The 21910-nt window shown below is 38.0% G+C and overlaps 2 protein-coding genes across 6 annotated transcripts in view; one reads left to right on the top strand and one right to left on the bottom strand.

Annotated features, from left to right (window-relative positions):
- The window catches only part of WRN (WRN RecQ like helicase), a 140799-nt gene extending 134675 nt beyond the window's left edge, over positions 1 to 6124 (bottom strand). For 3 of the 4 annotated variants that reach the window (XM_030938104.1, XM_030938105.1, XM_010370865.2), the window contains exon 1: positions 5948 to 6124. The gene's annotated coding sequence lies outside the window, so the exon portion shown is untranslated. The remainder of the gene's footprint in view (positions 1 to 5947) is intronic. The other variant, XM_010370864.2, reaches the window with a different exon arrangement.
- Positions 6125 to 6572: 448 nt separating this feature from the next.
- Positions 6573 to 21910, top strand: part of PURG (purine rich element binding protein G) — a 37727-nt gene continuing 22389 nt past the window's right edge. The window contains exons 1-2 of one of the 2 annotated variants that reach the window (XM_030937896.1): positions 6573 to 6845; positions 7137 to 8006. In XM_030937896.1, the coding sequence (XP_030793756.1) occupies positions 7143 to 8006 (864 nt within the window). In that variant the 5' untranslated portion in view covers positions 6573 to 6845; positions 7137 to 7142. Of the gene's footprint in view, positions 6846 to 7136; positions 9099 to 21910 lie in introns of those variants that run through there. The other variant, XM_030937895.1, reaches the window with a different exon arrangement.

Genomic DNA, 21910 nt, shown 5'->3' with positions numbered 1-21910 from the left:
TAAAAGCGTATTTCCTCAACATGATAAAAAGCATTTATGAAAACCCACAGCTAACACCATACTTAATGGTAAAAGACTGAAAGCTTTCCACCTAAGATAGGAAGCAAGACAAAGATACCCACTTTCACCACTGCTTTTCAACATCGTATTGAAGTTCTAGCCAAAGAAATTAGACATGGAAAAGAAATAAAAGGTAACCATAATGGACAGGAAGAAGTAAAATTATCTCTATATACAGATGACATAATCCCATATAAAAATCTCAAAGAAAGCTACTAGATCTAATAAGTAAATTCAACAAAGTTTCAGAGTACAACATCAACACTGAAATATCAGCTGTTGTTATACACGAGAAATGAACAATCTGAAAGGAAAGTAAGAAAGTAACTGCATTTACAATAGCAGCTAAAAGAATAATACCAAGGAATAAATTTAACCAAGGAGGTGAAAAACATGTACTCTGAAAACTACAGAATGCTGCTGAAAGAAATTAAAGAAAACACCAATAACTGGAAAGATATCTCATGTTCATGCATAGAAAGACTTGATATTGTTAAGATGTCAATACTACCCAAAGTTACCTACAGATTCAATGCAATTCCTATCAAAAGGCTTTTCTGCAGAAATGGAAAAGGTGATCCTCAAATTCAGAATTGCAAGGGATCCCAAATAGCCAATATAATCTTGAAAAAGAAGAATAAACTTGGAGGACTCATATTTCCTAATTTCTAAACTTACTACAAAGCTACAGTAATCAAAACAGTGTGGTAGAGGCATAAAGACAGAAATATAAAGAAAATAGAATAGAATTGAGATTCCAGAAGTAAATCCATACATTTACGACCAATTGATTTTTGACAAGGGTGCCAAGTCCATTCAGTGGGGAAAGAATTCAACAGGTGGTGCTGGGACAACTGGATATCCATATGCAAAAGAGTGAAGTTGGACCCCTACCTCACACCATATACAAAATAACTTAAAATGTATCAAAATAATATATAAGAATTAACTCAAAACGCCAATAGAAAAACTAAAACTATAAAACTATTAAAAGAAAACATAGCAGAAAATCTTCATGGCCTTGGATTTGGGAATTAGGTATGACACCAAAAGCATAGGCAACAAAAGAAAAAATAGATAAACTGGACTCTATAAAAATGTAAAAGTGAATCAAAGAACAATATCAAAAAGTGAAGAAAACCCACAAAATGGGAGAAATTATTTGCAAATCTTATATCCAATAAGGGTTTAATATTCAGAATATATAAAGATCTCCTACACTTCAAAAGAAAAAAAAACTCAAATAAAAAATGGGCAAAGGACTTAATAGACAGTTCCCCAAAGAAGATATATAATGGCCAATAAGCACATTAAAAGATGCTCAACATCATTAGTCATTAAAGAAATACAAAACAAAACCACACTAAGATAACACTTCCCACCACCTACCAGGATAGCTATAATTTTTAAAAAAGGAAATTAATTTTTGGTGAGTATACGGAGAACTGGAACACTTGTACACTGCTCCCATGGAAAACCAGTTTTAGCAGTTCCTTAAAAAGCTAAACCAAAAGCTTACCACATGACCCACCAAGTCCACTCGTAGGTATTTTCCCAAAAGAATTGAAAACAGCAACTCAAACAGATTCTTGTACACCAATGTTAATAACAGCATTATTCACAACAGCCAAAAGGTGGAAACAACCTAAGTGTCCATCAACATATGAATAAACAAATATGGCATATATATAATATAAACAGTGGAATATTATTCAGTCATAAAAAGAAATCGAGTTCTGATACATGCCACAACATGGGAGGACCCTGAAAACATTATCCTTACAAAAGACCCTGAATAGCCAAAGCAATCTTGAGCTAAAAGAACAAAGCTAGAGGTATCACACTACCTGACTTCAAAATATACTAAACTCTAGCAATCAAAACAGCACAGTACTGGCATAAAGAGACACACAGATAATAAAACAGAATAGAGACCCAAGAAATAAAACCACACATTTATAGCCAACTGATTTTTGACAAAAGAGCCAAGAACCCACAATGGGGAAAGGTCAGGCTCTTCAATAAATGGTGTTGGGAAAACTGGATAACCATATGCAAAAGAATGAAAGTAGTCAATCATCTCTCACCACATATAGAATCCACTCAAAATGGATTAAAGACTTAAATGTAAGACCTAAAACCATGAAACCACTTGAAGAAAACACAGGAAAAAAGCTCCCTAACATTGGTCAGGGCTAGCGGTTCCCAACCCTTGGGCCACAGATCAGTACCAGTCCGTGGCCTGTTAGGAACCAGGCCACAAAGCACTAGGTGAGCAGCAGGCAAGCATGCGAAGCTTCATTTTTATTTACAGCTCCTCCCCATTCCTGAGCTCCACCTCCTGTCACATCAGCAGTGGCATTAGATTCTCATAAGAGCGCAAACCCTACTGTGAATTGCACATGCAAGGGATCTAGGTTGTACGCCCCTTAGGAGAACCTAAGGCCTTATAATCTGTCACTGTCTCCCATAACTCCCAGATAGGACCCTCAAGTTTCAGGAAAACAAGCTCAGGGCTCCCACTGATTCTATGTTACAGTGAATTGTATAATTATTTCATTATATATTACAATGTAATAATAATAGAAACAAAGTGCACAATACATGGAATGCACTTGAATCATCCTGAAACCATCCCCTCCCTCCTGTCGATGGAAAAATGGTCTTTCATGAAACCAGTCCTTGGTACCAAAAAGGTTGGGGACCGCTGGTCTGGGCAATGATTTTTTGGATATGACCTCAAAAGCAAAGGCAACAAAAGCAAAAATAGACAAAGGAATTACATCAAAATAAAATGCTTCTCTGCATAGCAAATTCAACGGAGTGAAGACAGAATCTACAGAATTGGATAAAATATTTGCAAGCTATACATCTGATAAGAGGTTAATTTCCAAAACGTTTAAGGATGTCAAACAACTCAATAGCAAAAAAAAAAAAAAAAAAAGGATTTAAAAAATGAGCAAAAGACCTGAATAGACATTTCTCAAAAGGAGATATACAAATAACCAACAGGTATATTAAACATTGCTCATCAATAACCATCATGGAAATGTAAATCAAAATCACAATGAGATATCACCTCACACCTGTTAGAATGGCTATTACCAAAAAGACAAAAGATAAGTGTTGGCGAGGATGTGGAGAAAAGGGAACTCCTTCCTCACTGTTGGTAGGAATGTAAATTACTACCATTATGGAAATAACTCAAAATATTAAACGTAGAACTACAAGCGAGTCCAGCAAATCCACTAGAGGGTATATATGCAAGGGAAATGAAATCAGTATGTCAAAGAGCTATCTGCACTTCCATGTTTCCCGCAGCACTATTCAACAATAGCCAGAATATGGAATCAAGCTAACTGTCCATCAACAGATGAGTGGATAAAGAAAATGTGATATACATCAACAATGGAATATTATTAAGCCATAATAAAGCATGAAATCCTGTCATTTGCAGCAACATGAATGGAACTGGAAGACATTCTGTTAAGTGAAATAAGCCAGGCACGGAAAGACAAATATCGCATGTTCTCACTTATATGTGGGAGCTAAAAAATTTGATATCACTGAGGTAGTAAGTAGAATGGTGATTACCAGAGGCTGGGATCGGGGGGGTGGTGGGAATGAAGAGAGGTTGTTAATGAGTACAAAAATACAGTTAGATAGAAGGAATGTTATAGGGTTTGATAGCTATATAGAGACAAAAAATAGGTAAGTGATTGCCTAGGAAAGCAGGTGGGATTGAGTACTAATGGTTATGGAGTTTCTCTTTTGGGTGACGAAAAAGTCCTAAAGGTGATAGTGATAAAGGCTGTACAACTCTGAAGACAAACTAAAAACCATTGTATTGCACACTTTAAACGGGTGAACCGTATGCTATATTAATTCTATCCCAATAAAGCTGTTTAAAAAAAAAAAAAAGAATGCTAAGTGGAATTTGCCAGATACAAAAAAGACAAATATTATATGATTCCACTTAAGTAGAATATCTAGAATAGGCAAATTTGTAGAGGAAGAATGTACATTTGAAGTCACTAAGGGCTGGGTGGATGAGGCAATGGGGAGTTATTGTTTAAAAGTTATAGTTTCTGCTTGAAGTCGTTAAAGTCTTGGAAATAGTGGTGGTGATGATTTCACAACATGATGAGTGTAATTAATGTCACTAAACTGAACACCTAAAAATGGTTAATATGGCAAATTTTATGATATCTTACCACAATTTTTTAGAAACATAATTCAGATCACGTTTCCCTAACAACTCTGCAACAGCTTCCCATCTCCCTCAGAATGAAAGCCCAAATTTTCAATATAGCCCATAAAGTCCTACATATTCTGGCCCCCTTCCCTTTCTGGCCTGACCTCTGACCTCCTCTCAGCTCAGATCCAGCTCACTAGGCCTCTTAAGTTGCTCTCTGAATATAAAGAGGCAGGTTCCCCCAGGGCCTTTGCACTTTCTTCTCCTCCAGAGAGCCTCAAGGTAAGTTCTCTCACTTCCTTGAGCTCTGGACTCAAAAATTCCCTTCTCAGTGTGGTCTTCCCTGACCACTTATTGTAAAACTGCAGCTCCCTACAGCCCTCCACCCCCAACACACACACACACTCTTCATCCCCCTTTCCTTTTTAATTTCCATTTTCACCTTATGTCACCCTATACATTTTATTTTTTTGCCTGTCTCTTTCCACTAAAATGTAAGCTCCAAAAGGAGAGAGATGTTTGTCTATTCTGTTCATTGTTGGTATCTCTAGTGCCTAGAGCAGTCCTTAACAAACATTTGTTGGATTAATAAAGGGAGACCACTGTGGGTAAAAAAAAGTAGAAAATAAAATTTTAGCTGAAGAATGGAAGCCCCTTTAAATTATCAGGCCCAGAGAGGCATTCGAATGAAAAAACAGTCCCATCTCACTCCCTGCTTGAGCTGGATAATTATCTCTTAAACCCCACCTGCTATGTGTGCTCTAGACTGGTACAAAGTAGCCATAAAATGCCATATGCTGGACACGATAACTCATACCCTATGAGTTACAGTGTACAGCCAATCACTAAGCAATGGTATCTCTGTAAACCAATAACAATTCCTGACCAACTTTGTCTCAGCCCACTCCTTCCCTTCGCCTTTAAAAATCTGCTTGTAACCAAGGCTGAAGGAGCACTCCCCAAGGCAACTGGGAAATGAGTCCTGGGCAACTGCCCTCCTTTTGGCTAAAGTAAACACTTTAAATTAAAATTTTGTGCCCCGGCCTCTTCCTTTTAGGTCGACATCACTATTCAATGACATCAAGATCTGAACTGTCCTACTTATCCCAATCTTCCACCCCTAAAAAGAAATGTACCAAACCATAAAAAGCCTGAAGTACTCCGACTTACAGACTCCTGTATTAGCATCCTAAGAATTATGTCACCCTCTTCAATAGGGAGCAGTATTTTTCATATCAAACCTAGCCGGAGAACAACTGACATTCAACTAGGAAAAAAAAGAAAATCCATTAAGGACTGAGCGATTTGAACTCAAAAATATCCATCATCACTTGCTAAATCATAGACAGCAGGTTATTTCCCTCGACTTTACTGTGCAGACCTGGAGTGGCTCAATTTCTGCCATAAGGCCGTACTGGAAAGACAGCAACCTAAGCGCGCAGGGTAAACATCAGGCTGGGGCCGGGAGTGGCGGGGAAGCACTTTTTGAATGGCGGAAGCTCCGACAGACGCCTTTCCTGGCTGCTCCCGAGGGGAAAGGGAAAGGTAGAATGTCTGTTTTTTCCGGAATCTCCCAAACACAGCCCAGGGGCCTGCTCCGCGGGCCTAAGCACCTCCACGTGTCTCAGAAGCCTAGCACGATAGATACCCGGGGCACGGAGCTGGGAAAACGGGAATGGGAAGACACTTTACCCTGAGAAGATAAAGTCCAACAGGTCTTCTCCTTCAGCCGGATGACTGTGGAGCGCCACCACAAGCAGGGCCTGCAACCCAGGCATCCAGGCTAGACACCAAATCAGCAAACTTCATTCCCGCGCTGCAGAGTACAAGCCGGCGCGTCCCCGGCGCACACGGTACACATCAGCTCCGACCCGACCCGCCCCTCCAGCCCCGTCCCCGCCCCCGCCCCGCTCCTGCCCCACCCCTTTCCCCGCCCCCGGCCCGGCTGGCCTTTCGGGCGGCGCTGCAGCCCTCCCACCACAGCCCATCCAGCCCCGCCCAGCGCGCCGCGGTACGCATGCGCGGAGGCCCTCGCTGCCGCTGAGCTCCTCGGGAAGTGTAGTCTCCTTGCAGGTGCCGCTGGGCCGCCAGAGTCCCGCATCCCGGTGGAATCCGGAGAAGTGAGAACACTCCCTCTACCTGGTCCTCATTCGCACCTCTTCACACCTGTCCAGTCCCCTCGCACTCCCGTTGCACCCCACGCGCCGGGCTTCCGTCAGGGCGTGCACTAAGAAAAAGCGGAGACCCCCTCTTCCCCTCAGCCCGCTGTGCCGGGGGAGGCGGGGTCCACCGCCCGCCCCCCGCCGTCGCTCTCCCCGCCTCCCCTCCCCTCCCCTCCTGGCGGGTGTGGGGCCGGTGTCCGAAGCCAGGCAGCGGCCCCCGCAGCGGCCGCAGGAGGGGCGGCGGCGGTGGGCGCCGCGGGCGATGCCCCTGCCCGGCTGCTCCGGCGGGGGGCAGTGCGAGCGGCGGCGGCGGGGGAGGAGGCGGGGGGCGGCGGCTGCGGCGGCTGCAGCAGAGGGGCCGAGAACTGGCGGCGGCGGCGGCGGTGGTCGTGAAGGGCATCGGCGGCGGCGGTGATGGCAGAGATGATGTGAGTGCCCGCCGGCTGGGGACCCGGGGTCGCGGAACGCGGGACGGGCGGCGGCGGCGTGCGGGAGCGGCCCCGGGGGCGGCGGAGGGATGCGGGGAGCGCGGGCAGAGCCGGAGCGGCGGCCGCCAACCGGCCGGCAGGAGCTGGAGCCCCCGCGCTGCGGCGCCGGGGGAGCCGGGCCCGGCGTGGGGGTCGCGGGCGGCGGCGGGGGCGGCCAGGCCGAGGGGCGTCTGCGATTGTTCTCAACACCCCTCCCCCACCCCACCCCGTGTGTCTGTTTGTCACTTGCAGCTGAAGATGGAAAGAGCCAGGCGAAGGGGAGGCGGCGGCGGCCGCGGCCGCGGAGGCAAGAATGTAGGGGGCTCTGGCCTAAGCAAGAGTAGACTCTATCCCCAGGCCCAGCACTCCCACTACCCCCACTATGCGGCCTCAGCCACCCCTAATCAGGCCGGGGGCGCAGCCGAAATCCAGGAGCTGGCCTCCAAACGAGTGGACATCCAGAAAAAGAGGTTTTACCTAGACGTGAAGCAAAGCTCCCGGGGCCGCTTCCTAAAGATAGCCGAAGTCTGGATAGGGAGAGGCCGGCAGGACAACATCAGAAAGAGTAAACTGACCCTCTCCCTGTCTGTGGCAGCGGAGCTGAAGGACTGTCTAGGGGACTTCATCGAGCACTATGCCCACCTGGGCCTGAAAGGCCACCGGCAAGAGCATGGCCACAGCAAAGAGCAAGGCTCCAGGAGGAGACAGAAGCACTCGGCACCCTCCCCACCAGTCTCGGTGGGGTCCGAAGAGCATCCTCACAGTGTCCTGAAAACAGACTATATCGAGAGGGACAATAGGAAATATTACCTAGACCTAAAGGAAAATCAGCGGGGTCGCTTCCTACGGATTAGACAAACCATGATGCGGGGGACTGGCATGATAGGTTATTTTGGCCACAGTTTGGGCCAAGAACAGACTATTGTCCTCCCAGCACAAGGAATGATTGAGTTTCGTGATGCCCTGGTTCAGCTGATTGAAGACTATGGCGAAGGAGACATAGAAGAACGAAGAGGTGGAGACGATGACCCACTAGAACTCCCAGAGGGGACTTCTTTCAGAGTGGACAATAAAAGGTTCTACTTTGATGTGGGCTCTAATAAATATGGAATTTTCCTGAAGGTAAGTGAGGTGAGACCACCTTACCGTAATACTATTACTGTTCCATTCAAAGCTTGGACAAGGTTTGGGGAGAATTTTATCAAGTATGAAGAAGAGATGAGGAAAATTTGCAACAGCCATAAAGAAAAGAGAATGGATGGCAGAAAGGCCAGTGGTGAAGAACAAGAATGCCTCGACTAGAGTGAAATTGAACTCCATCAGGCAAAATTTAAAATCACAAATTGGCTAAAAGTACTGATCCATTATCCTTTGAAGAAGTTTTTCCTCTTTTTTGGCCCGTTGTTACTAGTAATACCTCTAGTAGTTGATACTTCAAGAAGTCTGATTCTCATGTTATGTTACACATAGATCACTATAATTCTTACGGGAATTCCAACCTTCCCAGAGCTAAATAGTTTAGCTGCTTCAACTGCTCCAGACTATTGAAGTATGCAAATCAGCACAAAATGTGACATTCTGACATTCTAAATACCATAACTAAGATTTACATTGCACTATGACATAATCCTGAAAAAAGATACATAAATGGAAGTGTGACTTTCTATTTAACAAATTCCCCAAAAAGTATTTCAATCCCACTTCATTAAAAGCTGCTAAGCTTACCTGTAGGGCAGTTACCACAGAAACAGAAATTGACCTCCAGTATAGATAAATATATTTACTTATAAAAGGACAAGTAGATGTATATTGTCCATTGGATAACTGAATATTTATACCATCAAAGGATCAAATCTTATTATCTAATTAAACCTTAAAAATACAGTGTCATAATATTTCTTAAGAATACTATAGTGTTCTATAATTTCAAACTTTGTGGTAACCCTACATTTTATAGTTACCATATCAAAGCCGTGGGAGAGTTTTAATTGGTTATTCTAAGTTTAGTTACAATCCCTTCTTCACCTCTACTTAATGTTCCTTATATTTTTATTGACTTTCCAAAGTTTCAGGAATTACTTTTATGCCACATTGAGTGAGAGGCTTCATCCAATGGCTTTGCTATGGAAATCTTGGTGTTTTAGCTTTTCATGCTAATTTGAAGATTGCGAGAGGTTTCTTCCCCAAAATAGATCATGGACTCAAGGTGTTATACTTTATGCTTCTTCTTTAACACTATTCCAGAAGGGTTGGTGCACCAATTAACTGATAGAAAAATATACCTGTAATAATATATTTTAGTAGCACTTTTGCAATTGCTACCCTTAAAACCATGTCAACACTTCCAGTATAAACCTGAATTTTACAGGTGTTTTAATTCCAGAGGGGATGGGGATTTTTTTTTCTAAAAAGAATTTAGAATACAAATTTCCAGTCTGAGAAAAATATTATTTGAAGATTGGTTATAAATATATTTGAAAGGAAAATTCAGGCATTTTCCAAGGTGCTCTTTCTGACTTTACACAAGACTCACCCATTTACCTGTATTAAAAATTACTTTCCAGGAAGTGCCACAGCAATTTTTCAACACCTAAGCAATTTTTTAAACAAGTGGGTATAGTGTTATATGTGTACCAACCCATCCTGTATTAACTGACTGAAATTACATCTATTCAGCTATAGCTTCTTCTGAATGAAATTATTGTCCTTTATCTTGGCTTTATTCACCTCCTACACAGTAAGTCCATCTAATCATATTTAAGAGCCAGAACACTGATTTCAACCCCCAAATATTACTCTCATTGATGAGAGCTGGCTGAATGGATTCAAATCAGAATGTAGCTCTTCTTTTATATGCCAAAAGTAATTTAAAATTATATCAGCAATTTTTTTCTTCCAGAGGTTTGTCCCCCAATACATTTACGTGAGGTCACTAAGAAAACTTCATGGTATGAATTAAGAAAATTAATTTCATTGGTTTATGTTACTTAAGAACAAGCAATCAGTAACCCCAACATATATACTGGTGTTGGTTTGCAGATCGTATTTCACATTTCCTCTAGTAGCGTGAAGGAATCTCATTAGTTCATTATAATTGTGGACCATCTGGATCACTATGGAACAACTGAAGGTTAGGAGATAATGTTAGTACTAGAGCTAATAGCACATGGTGGGTGTTGAGACTCTAAAAGTAGCAAGGATTTTTAAACAGTCCTAACTGTAAAATAACTATGTAGGCTTGCTAAAAAAAAGTAGTTTTTGGTCTATGAAGGAGTGATGTGCACTTGAATTACTGTACTACTGATTGTTATTGCTGCCCATCATAGTGCCTATTAATAATAATCAACCTGTCAGATTTTGGCAAACTGGAGCTGTGAATATTCTAGTATTTGATTGTTCCTATCGCTATTGCTATGAGTGTATACTCTCTCTTAAAGTCTTCCTTTCTAAAATATTTATATCCATTAGGTCTAAATGATTTCCTTTTACCTTTTGGGTCTGATAAGATTTGAGTATGTGTCTATATCTATATATATACACACACATATATGTATATATATGCATATACATATATATGTATGTATACATACATACAATACCATGTCAGACTTAAAGATAAATATCTTTAACTCATTGTATATAAACACTATTAAATTTAGTTTTCCATTAATTATTTAAGTAAAGAATTAGTTAAGCAGCCAGATTTTCTACCTTGTATGTATAGTTCAAAGTTTTTACCATCTCAAAGCTGCAGATTAAATAGATGCATATATACTGGCAACTGAATATACTCTAAAATTATTAAGCCTTCTGCCAGTCCTTTTGTTTCATTTTTTTCATAATCATTGAAAAATGAGATGATGCTATGATTTTTTGATACTTAAAATTCCCAAGAATTCATTAGCCATAATTAAATATGATCCAGTTCAAAACTCTGGTCTTAGGACATGTATTGCCATGTATCTTATAAAATAAGCTACTGTTCTTATCTGTGCAATATTCACTTTATTTATTGTCATTTGTAACATACATGGAGCTGCAAGTGTTCATGGTATCCTTCAAAATAACAGAAACCCTGCCTTGAAGACATTAAACTCTTAAGGCAACTGGAAGTTAGAAGTTAAAAAATGAGCATGAAAGTTAGTAACCAAAAGTACTAGTTCACTGTATAATTCTAAAACACTGATGATGTTTGCACATAATAATCCAAGCATAATGTGGTGCAGGCTCAAAACTGTAGTAATATAAGCTAATAGTATGAAATTTGGAAACGGGTTCCTCTTGATAGTTGGCAGTGTGCTCCTAGCAATTGAAAGCAGCACTAATCTGTTGCTTATATGCAAAAGATGCAATGTATTATAAAGATATTAAAGTTCTGCTACATTTTATAATTTTCCTTGTTAAAGCCCCAAACTGCCATGTCCCTGAAACTTGAGTCAAACACAAGCTTATTTGCACTAAAGAGCATGGCCAAAAAAATAAATGACAGGGTGGAAAAACTAGTTGGAACCTCTTGAAATAATTGGTTCTGATAGGAGAATTTCACATTTGTCTATTTGAAAGCTATATGGTCCAGGCAGACAATCTGTCAGTTCACTAATTTAATAATGCACTTTACCTTTTGTATATAGAAGATGTACATTTATGCCACTTGACAGGTGGGATGTGTTTCAATAACTATGTAGCTAGAATCTATAAGGTGATCTCTTGCATGCATATGTTTGTGTTGGAACTGTTGTTGTAACAGGTTTCCATTAAATCAGTATAATGGAGAAGGGTAGAAGATGCTTTTGAAACAAATCCCGGTATATTTAACAAATAATTTTAAAGTAGAGTTCACATTTGATGTCTTAAGAACTAGAATAAATAAAATACTATTTCCAACCCAAATTCGTATATTTAGTTGAGATTCCCCATAATGCCCTGACAGTTAATTTGGGGAATTTGTCCAGACCAAATTTTTTTTCAATCATTGTTTCATTGTTGATATATGTTTAAGTAATGAATAAATATGCAGTACATAATATTATACTCAAATTAAAAGTGTGGTTAGCTGATGTGGCATTATTTAAAGAACACTCAGACTAAAGAAATAAGGTTTCAAGTTAAGGAAATGCAAGGAACCTATGCACAGTCACTAACACCAATATGATATCTCAGAATTCACAGAAGTACTAACCTTTGCCAACTAAAAAGGGTATTGGGAGATTTAGCGTATCCTTCCATCTTAAAAGCTTCTTAAGATGTACATTAGATAACTGTTACTTAATAATACTTTACTGAGAAACACTGTGTACTAACAATTCATCAAGAGTGTGCTATATTTACTGCGTTCATTTTATATCTATAGATAAGAATACATTATATAGTCATCCTACCTTAATATAATCATGTATTTATATTGTAATTTTGCAAATATTTTCCATAAAATAAACATTTATCTCAGCTGCACAATTTGAAGAGGATGAAATTGGAATACACCCTCAGATGCTCATTTTAAATAAGCAGCTACCATTGAAAGCTGATGTATGTATTATCGTTCCTTTAAATTTGGGTTTGTGGTATATTTTAATATTTAAATGAATAGGACTTAATTTGAATTTTAAGTGGTTTTCTGAAAATAATTTTTTCATAAGTGTGAGCTTTTTTTCCTGCTTATCTCCAAATGTTTTTCATTGGAACTATTTATGAAATCCTATTCAAAGCTTTATGTAAGGGGTTTGCTTAGTCACCACTTAGTGTGAAGTCTGTCTTTACTAAAACACCAAACATCTTCGACAACATACAAAGAGGAGTTAACATTGATTCTATGCCTACAGAATAATACAGGTGTAATATTTATCACTGCCTGAAAAGGATCTTAAAATCCTTCTGAAATTTCCTTAAATGTTTATTGAATTTCAAAGAGAAATGGTGGCTAATGGCTAGCCCATCAGAGAAAGAGAATAAGTATGATAACATGCTGTTGATACAACCCATAGTCCACCATACCGTAGCAATGAAGTTCAGGGAAAATGTGTTTTTCCCAACTTAGTATCATGTGAAAATTGGGTTTTCAGATCACAGTAACTCTGTCATAAAGAAAATATACCCAAATTTAGTAGGTAGAGCTTAGAAAAATAATATATGTATAAGTATATATTTTCATGTATAGTGGAAAAAAATCCATAGTTGTTATTAATTTGACATGCTATTTTAAATCATTTAAATTTATTTTGGTAATAAGATTTTAATCAATATTTTTGAATGGGGAAAAACATACATATAATACAAAATGGAAACAGTACAGATGGGTAGAGGGTGAAAAGTAGCAACCAATGTTAGCAATTTCTTGTGTGTCCTTCTAGGGTTACTCTGCATATACAAGTATATGTGTATGTATATATATATATATATATATATATATATATTCTTTTTAAAAACATACAGATGAAAACATATTATATATACTATCTTGTACCTAGTAGGTTCAATTTCAGATCTGTCATTTTAAGTGACTTTTTTTTAACTTAGATATCATACTTGAGCTAGTTAGCATATCACTTAATTTGAAATATATTACTATACCAAGGAAATATCAAGGAAATTTTGAATGAATCCCATTGGTATTTACTTAAAATGCAAACATATGTGTATTTTAAATATACAAATATTCAGTTTATCCTACTAGTTTCCCTTCCCTCTTCCTAGCCATCTTGCCTTCCTATATTCCCCTCACAAATATATCGGTCTTTTTCCTGAAGTGATGCAGTTCAGGAGTGCCAGGATATTAAATAATTTAACCAAGTGTTATCTTAAACCGTGTTCTCTAATGAAAAACACCCATATTTAAAAGCTTTAATAAAGTATCACTTTCAATTTTTACTAATTCTGTTACTATTATCTTTATCCAAAGACCTTGCCATTATAAAAGCAAATGAGTATCAGAACTTAGTGAAAAGGTATGTTACAATTCTTTTGAAATACTTTATTAACATGAAGCCTTTATCTTTATGAGAAAGGTATAACGTTCATTTAGCAACCTCATCAAATCCAAATTTAAGCAAATAGGTAACTCTAGACCCGATTGTTTAAAGCGTTGATTTTTCACTGAAGGACCAAGAGTCTGTCAGTAGTCTTGGGACTAAAGGTGCTGGGATGATTTGGGGAATGAGTAAAAATTGGGGTGCTATGAGGTTACAAGTACAGCTAAACTGTCTCCAGTCTCTGCTGGAAGAATATGAAATGGTCAATATAATTTTTAATGAAGTTAGCATTATTACTATTCCTATAAACGTAAACAAAGCTGCTTTAATAGTTTTGTGAGCACTCCTCCCCCAAAATCATAATTCTCTTTTCATTCCCATCAAGAGTGCATTTTGATACGACTTTTCTATTGACCACCAAGAAAAAATTACCTGAAAAATGAAAGATCCTATACTTGAGTCCTAAAAGATGCTATCTAATCATGAATTAAAGCAACCAGAGTAAAAGATCCAATACAATTGTAAATATCTTTTAAAATGTGGGTTGAGGAAGAAGAATTTTTTCATGGATTGGTATCCATGAATTTTATGAACATGTCATAAGGTTTACAAATTTAAAGCATTGCTTTAAACTTTAGAATAATAGCTCTATATTTGGTAGCATAATGTCATGTTTACAAAATGAGAGAGGTGTTAAAAGATAAGATCCTCTTAAACATATTTTAAAAGCATAAAAGAGTTTGCTCCCTTTATTTTCATGCTGAATAATTCATTGTAAAATTCATTAAAAATTCATGTTTAGGAATGAATTTTGCTTAAACTTAGGCTGAAAAATATTAATAATTTCCCATCCTTAATTGAAGAGCTTCCCATGTTGGTGCTTTCTGGTAAATTATATTTTTCAAACTTTATGTTCTTTTGAATATTTCTTATGAAAAATTACATATTTTTATTGGGGCCAGTGACATCCACCGGTAAATAAAACATAATAAATTAGTGCTGCTATAGTGAAGTTACTTTGTGATATGAATATGAAGAAGAAAAACTCATTTAAATGGAATATATACTTTCCTGTCTAATATTGTTAACTTATTTATGATTAAGTAGCAGTTCTCTGTCTTCACACTTTACCCTCTTAAACTTAATTTTTGCAAAAAATTGTTCTATTCGGTTTTCATTTTCCTAGGGAAAGGGAAAAATAGTCCCTAATGAAAAGTGTTTATAGTATTTAAAAGAGTTGCTCAAAGTGTAAGATTGGGGAAAAAAAGCTTATGTTGGTTTTTTTGTCTTTATCAAAATAATGGTATAAATCTGATTATCTTATTTGATCTGATTAAAGTCAGGATTTATTTTATCAGAAACTTTTATATTCAAAACATATTTATTATTTTATTTTTCTTAAAGAAAATGGTTCTCTTGGATAATACAGAAATCTTCAGGATTTTGTTGTGGATTCGATGGGTTGTTGCCTAGAGGTAGCAAACAGCAAAGAAGAAATAGGAAAGAGAAATATAGTGGCTGATTATTTTGCCTGTCCATAACAAAATTCATCTAAGAGAAATAAGTCATTGTCAGAACTCAATCTCTGTTTAACCTTTAAAAAAGCATTTGAGAAAGAATAATAAGATTAATTCTGCCAAGGTGTGGCCTGACCCTGAGTAAATCACTCAACTTCTGTTGGATGATTTCCTCATGTGAAAGATGAATAGCATTGTGCTGGAAGCTAAGGTTCCCTCCTACTCTAAACATTTAAAATTCTGTATCAGTGGACTGTGAAAGGAAAAATAGGTGGATAATACCAGAGTTGGGAAGTGTGAGAGTTTATCTGTTTACATTAAAAACAACTATAACGATGCAGCAACCTGTGATGATACCCAACGGAACAATGCAAAAAATGTCAGTTTTATAATATGTATGTATTTCTTTAGCCACACAAAATAAAATTTTGTTTCTAGTCCTTATTAAGACCAAGTTGTTGTATACTAACTACATAACTATCCTAAACTTTAATTTTTTTAAAAGAAATATTTTTATTGATTATGTCCCATCTCTTTATTATATCCAATATCTCATTATTTGGAAGAAGCATTGCTTGTTTCTGCATATTCTGTAATCATTTTTTATATTCTGCATGGCAAAGGAATTTTACAGATGAATATCACTTCCTGAAATGCCATTGTTCCTAAAATAACCATAAATCACATTGCCAAATAATACTGCAGCTGTCATGGTAATGGTCCCTACTGTCTTCGATTCCTTCTTGTTGATCCTGTCGAATATCCTATGCTAGAAATAATGATGTCTGACAAAGACCTTCGGAAAGGATATTGACCTGTGAACAGTATGGTTCTGTTTTAGAGGACCTGTAACTACTAGGGTATGCAAAGGTTAACCATCTAATGGTTTGGGGGTGTTTTTAGCCTTAAGAAGAGTCAAAGGATGGTGATTGGAAGAGAGAAGCAGCAGCACACAAGGTTTTTGTCTTAGAAGCATTTATTTATTTATTTACTTATTTATTATTACTATTTTGTTTTTTTGATATGGAGTCTCGCTCTGTCGCCCAGGCTGGAGTGCAGAGAAGCATGTATTTAAGCACCCCAGTCCTCAACTATGCAGTGCCCCACCACTGCCAGTGGAGAGGATTAAAAAAGAGTGACCCATTTCTCCCTAGACCTCTCTTTTGGTGCCTGTTTATCAAAGACTCCATTTAAGAGTAACTTAAGTGTATTTTGAAGTGCATATGCATGTGTATTTTGCTAATTTCAAAAGTTTCTGTGCACATAAATTCCATTACGGAAACATTCCATATGATAACTAATCTTTGCCCTGGTGGTGGTTCAAAATAGCAATTTGGTTGGTCTGTTTTCAACAAATTCTATAGAATGAATTGGCTGTTGTTAGAAAATGTTTTCTGTCTTTTCTCCTCCCTCTCCTCAAAATAGCAGATACATTTTAAATCCTTGATTGCTGCTTTTTCAGTGGTGTTTGAAATCTAAGTGGGATTTGAGAGAATACTTTCTACAAAAGTGCCATTTTGTGGAAACTTTCCTCAGCTTCCCATCAGATATTCTAAGCAACTTTACCAAAAGAACTCACCTATGTGCCAAAACTACTGAGCAAAATAAAACAACAGAACCATAGGAAAATGATGTAGGAATAAGAATAAAGATATATACAGACACCTAAATTCACAACATTCCTTATCATTTGCTAATTTACTTCAGAGACTGCTGTATTTTATTTCTAGGTTCTTCAAACTATCAATGTGATTTATTCCAGTGATTTGTCAGTCTAGAATTTCAATAGAACAAAATCTTTTGCTGCTTAGTAAATGTGCCAAAAAGGGCATCTCATGTTATACAGTTGTAAAAATAGAATTCTAAGATTCCATTCATTATAATCCTCTTTCCTTCTTCCCTCCTGCACACTGTACCCTATTGGAAGTGGGTAAGGGCATTAATTTCTTTCACTATCACATGGACCCACTCCATCCTATTTATTTGTTCAGAAGACAATTGAAACACAATAGAGACCAGAGCTGCTCTTTGAAAATCTAGAAATTGCCCTGTGAGCTAGATCTATAGACTCTAAGAAAGAAGGGCTACTACTTCACTGAACTATTCTCCACACTCTTGCCATGTTTCTATATAAGAGTTTAAGATGAATAGAAAACCGATTTGACTTGGGATGACATGAGCTGAAAGGTCAGTTACTCCAACTTTTCAACACACAGTGCATCTTCAGAAAAATATTTTTTACTAGCGTGATTGACAGGTAATTTCAGAAATGAATTTAGGCTGAGCGTGGTGGCTCACGCCTGTAATCCTAGCACTTTGGGAGGCCAAGGCGGGTGGATCACTTGAGGTCAGGAGTTCAAGATCAGCCTGACCAACATGGTGAAACCCCTTCTCTACTAAAAATACCAAAATTAGCCAGGCTTGGTGGTGCGCTCCTGTAAACCCAGCTACTCAGAAGGCTGAGACAGGAGAATCGCTTGAACTCAGGAGGCGGAGGTTGTAGTGAGCTAAGATGGCACCACTGCACTCCCACCCGAGCAACAGAGTGAGATGCCATCTCAAAAAAAAAAAAAAAGAAATGAATTTGGTCCCTAGAGAAGTTTCACCATGACCATTTTAACAGAGAAGGTGGTAAGAAAAGGAAGAATCAATTAAGATTTATTAGTAGTAATAACTATTACTTATTGACCACCCACTGTATACTAGACATAGCTGGGCCCCTTATAACTACTATTCCTTATCCTTATAACAACCCTGTTATCATCCCCATTTTCATTTTCATATGATTTACCAGAGGTTTATAAACTGGTTCGGAATTTCAGAATTAATGTATTTGAACGCAAATTTACACCAAAGCCAAAGATAGTGCCTATTCAGTTAGGCCAAACTGCCTTTCAGACTTCCTATGAAGCTGATCCTTCCAACTCTAATAAAGCACAGTCTATCCCCAGTCGCCACTATACATCTGCCTCAGCTTACTAGGAATTACTTTATCCAAAACCATCCCCCTATATGTGGGACTAGTCTCACCAAAGAGATGCTTGGCTTACATGAGGATTCTGTTGGTTAAAGTTGGTGCTAATAAATACAAGTTATTTGATCTTTAGTTTACAGATAAAACCTCTAATCCTGATCAACTATTTCCAATAAATGTCATAATTTTTTAAAGGGATCAGATCACAAGAAGAGCTTCACAGTTTCATCCCTAAGGGCAGAGAGGAGACAAATTACTATTCACCATGGGTCTACAATTTCATTTTCATGAACCAAAAACAACTGGTTATCTTAGTTTCAAAATAAATCTTACCAGTATTTTTGGATGTTTTATTGATTTCTTACAACTTTTTCCTGCCATCTTGTTGATGTCTCACAACTTTTCCCGCTGTAGTCCTCCCTACATCATTCCTCTCGTTTTCATATTTAATTACCAAATTTCCTCCTCTTTCTCTTAATTCCAGTGGAATAAACAGATAATTGCTCCATTTACAGATACATATTTTTCCCCATTACTATAGGGCACTAATTTTCAAACTTCAGTGTGAATACAAATCGCCTCAATGGTTTGTTAAACCACAGATGGCTGGCCCCAGCTCAAGAGTTTCTGTTCAGTAGGACTGGTAGGGTGGGGAGAAGACCAAGAATGTGAAATTCTAACAGTCCCAAGGAGAGTGGATGCTATGATCTAGGGGGACCGCACTCTAGGAACCACATTGCTCTCAGCTGATGAGATTTTTACCTTAGCTACAAAAGATAGTGATAGAAAAACTCAGTCGAAACAACTAGGGTATCTGGGTAGAAAGAGGAGACTCTCAGAGCTACTCCTTCTTCTGCCTTGACAAGCTTACAAATCTTGAAACAAGCAACTTTTTAAATAAGTTGACCATGGTTTTGGAAAAAATTATTTTCTTCTCTTTTTAATAACCTTTCTGATTCCCTCTCATTTTTCAACAGCTATCTTGAGAGAAATCGGATAGGAATTAACAGTTATGAAACCTCATGTGAAAAGCTCAGCTTTTAAATATGTGGAAACTGATGCATATTTTTAATTTATTATGTAATTATGGTATATAAATCTTGGTAAAGAAAAGTGAACGATTTATCTACTTAAGAATTATTAATACAAGTTTAATGACTATTAAATATTAGGACTTGAAAGATCTTGGAATTAATTTAGTCCCTTAGTTTTCCATTTTGCGACATACATCATGTAGCTCAAATGGTTCATAATTACTAGAGTAAGCTAAGTAAACAATTTAAAGGCTAGAGCTTAAAATGCTGATTATGTCTTAAGATATATAAATGGTGAGAAATATACTAATTTCCTCTAAAAGCATGTAGTGTTTTTACCATCTTCATGTATCCTCTCTGTACGTATAGAATGGAGGAACTATATACTGTAGTGTGTTTACAGTACCTTTTTTTGTCTGCAATCTCTGCCTCCCAGGTTCAAGCGATTCTCCAGCCTCAGCCTCCCGAGTAGCTGGGATTACAGGCGTGTGCCACCACTCCCAGCTAATTTTTGTATTGTTAGTAGAAACAGGGTTTTGCCATGTTGGCCAGGCTGGTCTCAAAGTCCTGACCTCAGGTGATCTGCCCGCTTTGGCCTCCCAAAGTGGTGGGATTACAGGCATGAGCCACCACCCCCGGCCTATAGTACTTTCCTTTAGATTAACAATTGAACTCATTGCTTTAAAATTAGAGATATTGGCTGGGCCCGGTGGCTCACACTTGTAATCCCAACATGTTAGGAAGTGGAGGCAAGCAGATCATGTGAGGTCAGGAGTTCGAGATCAGTTTGACCTACATAGTGAAACCCCGTCTCTACTAAAATACAAAAGTTAGCCAGGCATATAGGTAGGCTCCTGTAATTCCAGCTACTCCGGAGGCTGAGGCAGGAGAATCACTTGAACCCAGGAGGCGGAGTTTGCAGTGAGCCAAGATTGCCCCACTGCACTCCAGCCTGGGCAACAGAGCAAGACTCCCTATCAAAAAAGAAAATAAAATAGAGGTGTTTCACCTGAACACTCATTGAGCCCACTTTCTATAACTAACATATTTTTAAATAATTTATTCTATGCTTGCCAACTTCGTATTCTGTACTATAATTAATATGTTGATCAAAATTAATAAAACCATACTTTTTTGAGACGGGGTCTCACTCTGTTGCCCAGGCTGGAGTGCAGTGGCGAGATTTTGGCTCACTGCAAGCTCCGCCTCCCGGGTTTACGCCATTCTCCTGCCTCAGCCTCCCCAGTAGCTGGGACTATAGGCGCCCGCCACCACGCCCGGCTAATTTTTTCTATTTTTTAGTAGAGATGGGGTTTCACCGTGTTAGCCAGGTTAGCTCCTGACCTCATGATCCGCCCGCCTCGGCCTCCCAATAATAAAACCATATTTTGTATTGAAATCTACATAATATCTATAACTATATATAAACCTTAATGCTATCATTCTAGTGGATTACATCCTATTGAAGTATTAAATTAATTCATACGTAGACATTTGGCAGTTCTGCAAGTTCATTGACTTCTCTTAACAGCTACTACCTTTGAATGATTAGCACTCCAGAACACTGAATTAGTTCCTAATTGTGAAAATGATTAACTAACTGCTGACATAACAGAGATAGTCACAAACTCAAATGGATCATTATAGGTAATGTAACTTTTTAAAAATTCTCTATTCATTTGTATTATGGCTACAAGATAAATTTTAGATTAAAAAAATTAAGTGTTAGAATTATACTTTGAGTAGGCTTCAGGCAGAATAAATTTATAGTAGACTTCAGCTCAACATTAGGGCAAACTTTAAGGATTGCGTGACTTCTCTGCTCCTGGAATTATTTAAGGTAGAGACTAGGCACGCAATGAATGTGGGATGCATAAAGGGAATTAAAAAATCAGAAAACGTGAATTGTTATGGCTCAAAGATTCTTCTCCACTCCAAGGGATTCAGAATTTATTGGAAATAATCATTGGAACTTTTGCCTTCAGGCCTTCTGTTAATTTACTGGTTTGGATAAAGAAGTGTGATTTCAAATTTTCTAATATTATTGTGAAAACATATAAAGAAAAAAGTCCTTCTTCCCATCCTTTGCTGTTGCAGAACAGTGTAAGAACTAGGTTTTAAATTTTCATGAACTTTATTAATTAAATGACTAGTTAAATAGTATTTATGAAATTTATTCTGCAAGATTAAGTCTACTTTTTATAATTTTCAAAGAAACTTTTCACTTTCAGTCTTTTTTCAAAGAAGATTGTATGAAGAAATAAATTTAGTATTTGTAGTGCTATTTCAAAAGTACCTGCTATAGATTTATTTAGAAAGACAGAGACAGTAGGGTAAATTAGAAAACCAAATTATTGGATATTATCAAATTTTTCTTTATAAAAATTCAGATTAAATTCTGTTTAAAAGTCGAAACATCTGTAATATCTTTCTGCATTTTTTCTTGCACTGCTCAATTCAGGTGAAAGAAGCAACATCGTTTGCTAATTTCATCTTAAATTTTTTGTTTTAAACAACAAGTTTCCAAGTAAGTTCA

This window comes from Rhinopithecus roxellana, chromosome 9 (genome assembly GCF_007565055.1).
Source record: "Rhinopithecus roxellana isolate Shanxi Qingling chromosome 9, ASM756505v1, whole genome shotgun sequence".
NCBI lineage: Eukaryota > Metazoa > Chordata > Mammalia > Primates > Cercopithecidae > Rhinopithecus > Rhinopithecus roxellana.
Note: the sequence above shows the minus strand (reverse complement) of the source record. Positions and strands in the feature narration are given on the sequence as shown.